The sequence below is a fragment of the Lygodium microphyllum genome, chromosome 25 (assembly GCF_053477565.2).
Source record: "Lygodium microphyllum isolate KBCC chromosome 25, Lygodium_microphyllum_v1.1.10, whole genome shotgun sequence".
Classification (NCBI taxonomy): Eukaryota; Viridiplantae; Streptophyta; class Polypodiopsida; order Schizaeales; family Lygodiaceae; genus Lygodium; species Lygodium microphyllum.
The window spans coordinates 84237695-84247317 of NC_141159.1; the positions used below are offsets into that span (position 1 = coordinate 84237695).

The 9623-nt window shown below is 37.9% G+C and overlaps 1 protein-coding gene and 1 long non-coding RNA gene across 2 annotated transcripts; both read right to left on the reverse strand.

Moving 5' to 3' along the window:
* Positions 1-3294: 3294 nt before the first annotated feature.
* Positions 3295-7053, reverse strand: LOC148014447 (uncharacterized). The gene is made up of 2 exons (XR_015688730.1): positions 6794-7053; positions 3295-3618 (listed from the first exon to the last, which is right to left on the reverse strand). It is a non-coding gene; the product is annotated as an uncharacterized LOC148014447 (long non-coding RNA).
* Positions 7054-7255: 202 nt separating this feature from the next.
* On the reverse strand, positions 7256-7682 carry LOC148014448 (uncharacterized). Its single transcript, XM_087667246.1, has one exon. It carries the CDS (start codon positions 7561-7563, stop codon positions 7273-7275), a length of 291 nt encoding a protein of 96 aa, XP_087523372.1. The 5' UTR covers positions 7564-7682; the 3' UTR covers positions 7256-7272.
* Positions 7683-9623: the final 1941 nt, after the last annotated feature.

Below are 9623 nucleotides of genomic sequence, written 5' to 3' on the forward strand. Positions count from 1 at the left end.
ACTCATGTGATAACATGTTTACAAAGTAAGCCATTCTTTAGAAAGTAGTTGTATGTTTTTCTCATGATTCTTTTGAACTCATCATCACTCCATTGATCTCTCCTAGCAAAGATTCTCAAATATTGTTCAATCTTTAGCCATTCTTTGTTTGAAAAAGTTTCCACTAAAGAAATATGACAATCATGAACAAACATAGAAATTGCAACTTCAACATCATTATCATCAGCCATATCATCTCCTCATTATCATTGCACCTAACTCTAGACAATATATTTGCCATTGGGTTGCCTTTTCCCTCCAATGTGTTGAAATTCTAGATTCATTGATTTTGTATATATAATCCACTGCAACATGGAAATATTAGGATAATCATCCCAACAAGAGGTAAACAATCAATCTCCATGTAGCATATCCAACTTTTCCAACCAATCACGCATAATCATCCCTTATATATTCACATACATAACATCAAGTTTTTCATATTTAGATACATTTGCATATCCTCATAAAATCTTCAACTAATTTAGTTCACTCAATTTTCTATTTAATTAACTAAAAATGTTTTATTACTACTTAATTATATTTTCCTAATTAAACTAAATTAATAATATTTATTTAGATTTATTTTCATTTATTTTAGTGTATATTTAATTATTATGATTTATAATAATTTTCTTGATTTATTATTAAAATTTATTTTCTTGCTTATTTTACTTTATTAATAAAATATGATAAGGCTACCATCATGAGCCTTCTTTGTGTAAGGACATGGATCCATATCAGTGCATAAATAACCCTGTGAATGCATAAGTTTTTCATATTTAGATACATTTGCATATCCTCATAAAATCTTCAACTAATTTATTTCACTCAATTTTCTATTTAATTAACCAAAAATGTTTTATTACTACTTAATTATATTTTTCTAATTAAATGAAATTAATACTATTTATTTAAATTTTATTTAGATTTATTTTCATTTATTTTAGTGTATATTTAATTATTATGATTTATAATAATTTTCTTTGGACGTCTTTTGGAAGTTGGAACGGTGTGATGAATCTTTTCGGTACGGGCATGTGTGACGTGGCTAGACGAATGCCGCAAAACATAGCATAAAAAAGGCTTAATTTGAGAAAGGAAAAAAATGAATAATTGCGTGCTGCCGGTCTCCGACAAGAAGCGAACGGGGACGGTATCACAGAGGTGGTGCAACCCTCCAGAGATAGACAGAGAGAGAGAGAGAGAGAGAGAGAGTGTGTGTGTGTGTGTTTTCTCTCTCCTACAAGTCATTTTCTCTCTCCTCAGTCTCTCTGCGTGGAGCTGGGGCACGTGTGAGTATACTTTCTGTATGAAAAAACGAGGAGATACCCAGAACGAGGGGGCATGTGAAGGCTGTGTATTCCTCTCTCCCCCCTCCTGGGTTTCACACAGGCTCTCTCTCTCTCTCTCTCTCTCTCTCTCTCTCTCACACACACACACTCTCTCTCTCTCAATGTAGCTTGAGCCTTGAGACAGACATTAGGTCTACGCTGAAGCAGAGCTCTCTCTCTCTCTCTCTCTCTCTCTCTCTCTCTCTCTCTCTCTCTCTTTCCACCATAACTCTTGCTTCTGCTCGATGCTTCAACTTCAAGACTCATTCCCTTCATACTCCACTTAGAAGTTAAAGCTAGCACTTTTTAGTATTAGATGCCACTTTTTTGTAGTGTTTACCACTTTTATTATTGCATACTATGTTTTAGGGGTTGAAACCAGTAAAAAGTTATAAGACACAATCAAAAAGTGATTGCCTAGCATTCTTAGTTGTAGACGGCATTTTTGAATGGTGTGTGCCACTTTTTATTCCTGCATATAACCACTTGTTAGTGGTACGAATATAAAAAGTTGTAAGATACCATCAAAAAGTAGTTGCCTAGTACTTTTTAATGATAAACGTCACTTTTTTGTGGTGTATATCACTTTTATTATTGCATACCAATTTTTAGTGGCAGGAACCACTAAAAAGTTATAAGACACTATCAAAAAGTAATTGCCTACTACTTTTTAATAGTAGACACCACTACTTTATACTGGCTACCATGTTTTATGTAAGACATTATGAAGAAGTGGTTGCCTAGCACTTTTTAGCGATAGATGCCACTTTTTTATGATGGGTACCACTGTTTACTACTCCACACCAATTTTTAGTGATGGGCACCACTTTTACATGGTAGACACCACTTTTTTCATGGTGGTGACCACTTTCTCATGGTGTTTATCACTTTTTAGTAGCGTCTTACCACTTTTCAATGGTTGAATCAATTTTTTGTGGACTCTTACCACTTTCTAGTGGTATTCTACAACTCTACACAAGTAGAATACCAATATTATCTAAACATGAGAACCACTTTAGAGTGCTCTTATAATAAAGATTTATAATAGTATCCAAAATCTATATTTTGGACAACCTTTTCTATATATATGAGAAAGAAAAGTTTATATGTGTATATACATATTCTATAGTCTTAATTCTAAGCACTATATTCTTTTAGCCTTTATACCAAATGTAAACAGAGACTAATACTAGCATTTTTCCACTCATGACTCTTTTGCTAAATTTAAATAGACGGATCCACCATGCATGCCTCTTTTGCAATGCAAGGATATCAATCACACGAATGTGTGTGTATTTCACAAACCTATCATCCTATTCCATAATGCAATGTTCTTTCCCTTTCGAGGCATACCCTTCCCTAAGTTTGAGGAATATGCTTTTGCAGCCTAGTTCTTCATCCTGAAAGTACTCACAAAATACAATATCTACATGATGAATGTTAATTCATATAAACAATCATAAAAATACAATATCTTAAAGACAACCCTTTCATAGCATGAATGATGGTTCCTACTAGCATACATGCAACCCATAATATATGCATGATAATTGCACAACCTTCAAACCTATATGTAGTCACACATGTATTAACTACATGCTATGCACAAGCAGGGGGCTATAACATCCCACAAACATAGTAAAGTGGATCAACTTCTAGCTAAGAAATAGGTTTCTTTAGTTAGCTTTGTGTGTGTGTGTGTGTGTGTGTGTTTGTGTGTGTGTTGATATCAAGTAGAGATGAGAGAGAGAAAGAGCTGGCAGTGAATGTTTACATTGATTACAAGCTTGGTACGTAAGAGTATAAAGTGGTTGTGAAACATACTAGCCTTTATTTTCACACATTGTCTAAGACTTTTCTTTCAACATATTGTATTTGAGGGACCACTATTTATTATATCTCAAAAGCCTAAAGCATCCACTTTTTAAACTCCAAAAACTTTTTACTCTAAAGCACCAAAAGCAATCCACCTATACATGCTTTCACCTTGTACTCATTTTTGGACAAGTAGAGGAGTCCCTTTAGAGTGATTATATGTAACACCCATACCAAGTATATGAGAGGCCTTCCCCATGTCCTTCATCTCAAAAGCTCTTCTTGAATTGATTTTTCAAAACATCCAACTCATCATAAGCACTCCAAAAGAAATCATCATGTCATCAACATATGGTACCGATATGATAAGGCTACCATCATGAGCCTTCTTTATGTAAGGACATGGATCCATATCAGTGCATAAATAACCCTGTGAATGCATAAAGGTGTCAAAATTATGATAATATTCCTGAGGTGGCTACTTAAGTACATTAAGACTCTCCCTCAACTTGCATACTAGGTTTTCCCTCCCCTTTTTCTCAAAGCCCTTAGGCTATTGCATATAAATGTCCTCATGCAAGTCCTCATGAAAGAAAGTTAATTTCACATTCATCTAGTACAAGTATAGATCAAAGTCAACTCCCTTCTCTTACTTAAACCCTTAGCAACTAATAAAGGGATCAAAATGATCAAGAGGATGTGAGGCTCTAGGGGAGCATCTCAAGACTAGTTTAAGAGCTTGCATGGCCTCTCCTCTCTATTTGACATTATGATCTTGCACAATAGGTAGATCATGGGCCCACTACATCATTAGTAGTTGCAATAGGTTGTCTAAGTGGAATTGAATTGCTCCTAAAACATCACATTGCATATTTGAACTACTTATTGTGGTCTCATATGCATATTTTTCTCATTGAATATGACATCATGGTTGTAAATAACCTTCCCACCTATAGATCCCAAAGGTGATAGCCCATCTCACATATGTGTTCAAAGATAAGAGAGACAAAGTGGAGCCAAAGGTAATGTCGGACACACACACATACATATATGAGCAGTTGAGCTTGAAGTCTCAACACTCCCCCTCAAGCTCAAACTAACTGTTGAACTCCAAGTAAAGTAGACAAACTTCTCTTTACTAAGTGATTTGGTAAAGATATTTACTACCTGGTCTTCCATTTTCACATGCAACAAGTCAATCTGCCCTACAAGTACCATTTCTCTTATGAAATGATAATGAACCTCAATATGTTTAGATCTAGCATGATATAGGAGATTGCTAGCTAACATCACACTGCTAAGATTATCACAATGCAATCTAGCATTGATGTCCAATTGTATCCCCAAGTCATTCAGCAATAACATCAACCAAATTGCTTCACATGCCACTAATGTTACACCCCTGTATTCTACTTCCGTACTAGACAAAGCAATGGTAGGCTATTTCTTACTACTCCAGCTGCTCATACTACTGCCCAAGCCAAATGCAAAACCATTGGTTGACCTCCTATCATAGGCACAACCATCCCAATCAGCATCAGTGTAACCTGTCAAGTAAAGGGATTTCCCATACTCATAAAATAGCCCATAATCTATAGTACTCTTCATGTACCGCATAATTCTCCTGACTGCATATCTAGATGTGGCTTACAAGGCTTCTGCATGAATTGACTGATCTGCCCCACAGCATAACTCAAGTTAGGACGAGTGATAGTAAGGTAATTCAAGCCGCCCACCATCTATCTATACATAGTTACATTCTCTATTTAAGTCCCAACATCAATTGCATGCTTGACATTTTGATCCAAGGGTGTCTCCATAGCTTTACACTCTGTCATGCCATACTTCTGCAACATATCATGAGCATATTGTTTTTGCAACAGCCATATACTCTACGGTGTAGGTATAGCTTCAATCCCAAGAAAATACTTCAGCTCTCCAAGATCTTTAACTTTAAATTCAACTTGTACCAATGATTTAATTTCAACAATCCCTTGATCATCATCTCCAGTGATGATAAAATCATCTACATAAACCACCAGAAAAACATAACCTTGATCTGTCTTCTTCGTGAATAGACTGTGATCTGCATGAGCTATCTAAAATCCATGTTGCTGTAAATAACTACTTATCAAGAATTTCATGCTCTCGATGCCTATTTCAACCTATATAAATATTTTTTTAGCTTGCACACATATGTCAAAAAATCAAGATGAACATAGCCTTCAAGTTGCTCCATATACACTTCTTGAAGAAATTCACTATTCAAAAAATTATTTTTAACATCCATCTGTCATAATTTTTATCCCTTAGAAACTGCCCATGCAATGACCATTCTCACTGTTGTCATCTTGGCAACTGGACTGAAAGTCTCTTCATAATCCAAGAAATATTGATGTGCATATCCCTTTGCAACCAGCCTAGATTTATACCATTCTAGTAAATCATCTGACTTGTATTTTACTTTGCAGACCCATTTGCAACCAATGTGTACTTTGCCTTCAAGAAACTTGACCAAATCCCATGTTTCATTTTGCAACTACATTAACAAACATCATTTTTAGCAACACACCAATTCTCATTTGCAACTACATTAGCAAACTTCGTAGGTTCTTTGAAACCTGTTACTCTAGTCATGTAAGCATAATGATGAGCTGAATATCCACTATATGTCAATCTCTCAATTGGTTTTCTGACTCTTTTAGACCTTATTAAATTGCTGTTTGCTCTGAGATCTTGCCTCTCATGAGGCGGCATATACCTGGTATGCCTTACACTACGTGTCATAACTAAAGGTATTCCCAACTCACTGTCTAAACTGTCACTGCCTGGTGACTCATATCCTACTGTAAGTGGACCAGTCACATCATCAAACATATTTTCCTTTTTTTTATCAAATCTCCCCCTTTCCCACCCCCTCACTAACATATCTGTGTCAATGGATGTAGAAGTAGGATTGCCTAGTTGTCATGTCCAAGGACTAACTGTAGATGAAGCATCACCTATAGGACCACTTATAGAAATACTCATCACTAAATAAGAATTTTCAGCTTTAGTAGTGCTGTCTTAGGGTCCACAGATACTATCCAATGTCATAGATTACTTCAAGAAGTAATAGTTACTTGTTGTCCACAGCTCAGGATATATTTTCAGCCTGTTAAAACCTTCCAAAGCTAAGCATTTGACACTCCAAAACCATGCTCAAATGCATGAGAATAAGGGCATATACTTTGTTAGAATGTAAGTCATTAGTGCCTTGCAACCACGTGTTGTTTACTACAGTAAACAACCAATCTGCACAGGTCTGTGCTAAATATCTCAAAATCTATAAAGAATTTGAAAAAAAATTCTTCTGCAAAGTTATAGATCACATTGAAATGGTCACGAATTGCAAGCTATTTCTCCAAAATCCATTTTTATAACATGATATGGCTTCTGCAAAAAAAACATGTTGTAAGCATAGTCTTCTTTGATGACATTTTTTCAGATTTGATATCTTTGATGTCAAATGGCCACTCACATGTACTCAATGAAGCCTTATGAAGCTCCCAAACAAGCCACAACGAGGTCTTGCACAACCACAAAGCATAAATCCTAATGCATACCTTGACAGAACAATGACAGCCTTTCTTCTTCAATAGAGACTCTTATCTTCAAGCTCCAGATCCAGACACTTTCAATGCCATGCTCCAGAGAGCCCATTCATGTTGGCTCTAATACCATGTTCAAAGACAAGACAGACAGAGTGGATCCATGAGCAATCAACTCATCTCACTCATCTTCATTATTCAATCTCTACTCACATAAAAAAGATAGTACAACTAGGTTACCACTAACCATGACCAACTGTGGTTAGGTCAACACTAACTTATTTAATGTCCCACACATGAGATAGTACAACTAGGTTACCACTAACCATGACTAACTTATTTAATGTCCCACACATGAGATAGTACAACTAGGTTACCACTAACCATGACCAACTATGTTTAGGTCAACACTCAATTATTTAATGTCCCACGCATGAGTACAACTGGACACAGCTGTAGATAATGTCTGTCTCAAGAGAACGATGCGATGGTATTCAAACAGCGGCTGCCACACCGGCCCCGCCAGCGGCTGCGGCGGCTGCGGCGACAACTTGTCCAAGCAAAGCGATTCCGGCGGCTCCCACGCTTTGGAGGACGGCGCACAGGCTGCCTGCGGGCACCGCTCCACCGTAGCTGGCCATTAAGGTAGCGGCCCACGAGCCCGCTGCGATGCCTCCCGTGCCGAATCCCAGCACGCCAACTGCCGCGGGCACCACCACAGGGGCCGCCACCACAGAAACTACCGCGCCTACGGCTGCTCCTATTGCCATCTTCCGCGAGGTCATGATCGAGAGAGAGAGAGTGTGTGTGTGTGTGTGTGTGTCTCTGCGATTTGTCTGCTCTTGCGAGTGCGCGAGGCGTGGAAGAGCAGCTTCGCTTTACCTCTGCATAAAGAGCGCCTCTCGGGAATCATCGAGAAGAGTCCTGGGAGTGAAAGCCTCGCTTGGACTACGCTTGGAAGTTAGGCCCCACCAAGTCCAAAGTGGAGGTCAGCGATCCGACACTACCTTTAGATAAGGGTGGCTTCACACTTGCACGGTGGACAAAAGGGTGAAAAATCCTATTTTTCACCCATCCACAATGATTTCCCAAGAGTTGTCCGCCCTCTCATTCACATTAGTGGTGGACAAGGAAAGGAGCAAAAGGAGCTTGGGGGAAGAAGGAAAGGAATGAAAGGAGCGAAAGAAGATAACAGTGATCGCTCCGTTGTTGCTGTCTGCTACAACTCACAGGGCCTGCGCTTGCTCTCACTGTTTTCTGCTCGCCTCCTCTTGGGACATTCTTCTTTCTTTGAAGCCGACAGACTTGGAGACTATCGAATTATAGACTTTTTGAGCTCTTATCAACAAGAGGTATGAGTGGATGAATCCTGTCTGCCTTAATAAAATCCTTCTTTGCATTTATATCAATTGTCACGCTAAAACATATGACAATCAGTGAGATATGCAAGAAAAACCAACAAACTCAGATTTCTATCAATCGGATAATGTCGTTCTACCTCATAAGCGCTAATGTAGCCAGAGTTTGAAGCTCTACATTTTCATCCTTCAAAAGAGGTACAAGAGTATTTATCCCTACAATCTTCTCATCTTGAGACTTTGCATCTTTATGCATACTGGAAAAGAAAATCCATATCAGCTGGTCCTTCACTCCCTTCTTGCAAGCTAATTGTTTGAAACTAGTCTTGGAAAGCCCAATTCACAGTTAGGCATTCATATAAAATGGCCAGTCAAAAGATACTGACAAAAATCAACCATAAGCCACAGAAGTCCAAGTGCTTATATTCTATTACAAAGTTGACCAGTTCTAAGCATAGTAACAAGAATCCAACTGTGAGAAAGCAACAATCATATAGCAAGTTCCCCCCTGTTATTAGACGACTAGAACCCACGGAGGAGAAATGAGGTTGGTTTCTTCTGGTGGAGGCCTCACTTGATTTGGCATTATAATGGCCTATGAGCCTGCAACATGCATGGAATATGACAGCTGCCGCCATGAAAAACCACACAAAACGAGAGACATATGACAGTACATTTACAACTGCATTCCCTTTTTTCATGCATTCAAGAATGGGAGATGACATTATCCAAGCAGCCTGCCATCTTAAACATCTCGTGCATATATAGGGACCAACTAGCTTCATATATGTGTAAAAGCTATACTAGCAAGCTACACTAACATAAAGCACTTGCTCTACAAAAGGATCACCACTATTAGGCCGTGCAGGTATTTCGTGCCACTACCCAAAGGTTCCCCATAATTCCTGAATCCAATCCATTTCATTGCACCTTGTAAATTTGGAGCATAGACGAACAGGTACCCCCTCATCAGACTTCATGTCAAACAACTGCTATTACAGGTGGCCCTGCTTGCCAAAGCTTTTTCTCCTCCAATTTTGCAAAAATGAAGTCGTACCACAAAACTTACCAGCTTTTGATGGATCATGTATAGCTACTAAAATCTTCAAGGTTTTATATTATACATTGCCATCACTGGCTTTGCTTTCCAGCCTGCTCAGGTATAAGTTTCTGAAGTAGTTCTGGAGTTGCACCTTTCAACTCTTAGTAGACTGTTTATCAATAAATTCCTTATTTCTCTCAGAATATAGCTCCAATCTCAATGCTTAATAGCTCAATAGAAAGCTTATTATATAGGAATATACTAGATTTGAAAAGATTTCAACTTGGGTTGAAGACTTTAGGTGAAACAATGATAAACAGTGTCACCTTGTATGCTGTCTGGATGGTGTCTCATTGTACCTACTATCAGAAATCAGTAATAACTTGAGCTCTCAATATGGGATGGACAAAATTGATAATTCAAATCAAAGCTGAAGATCCTCTCT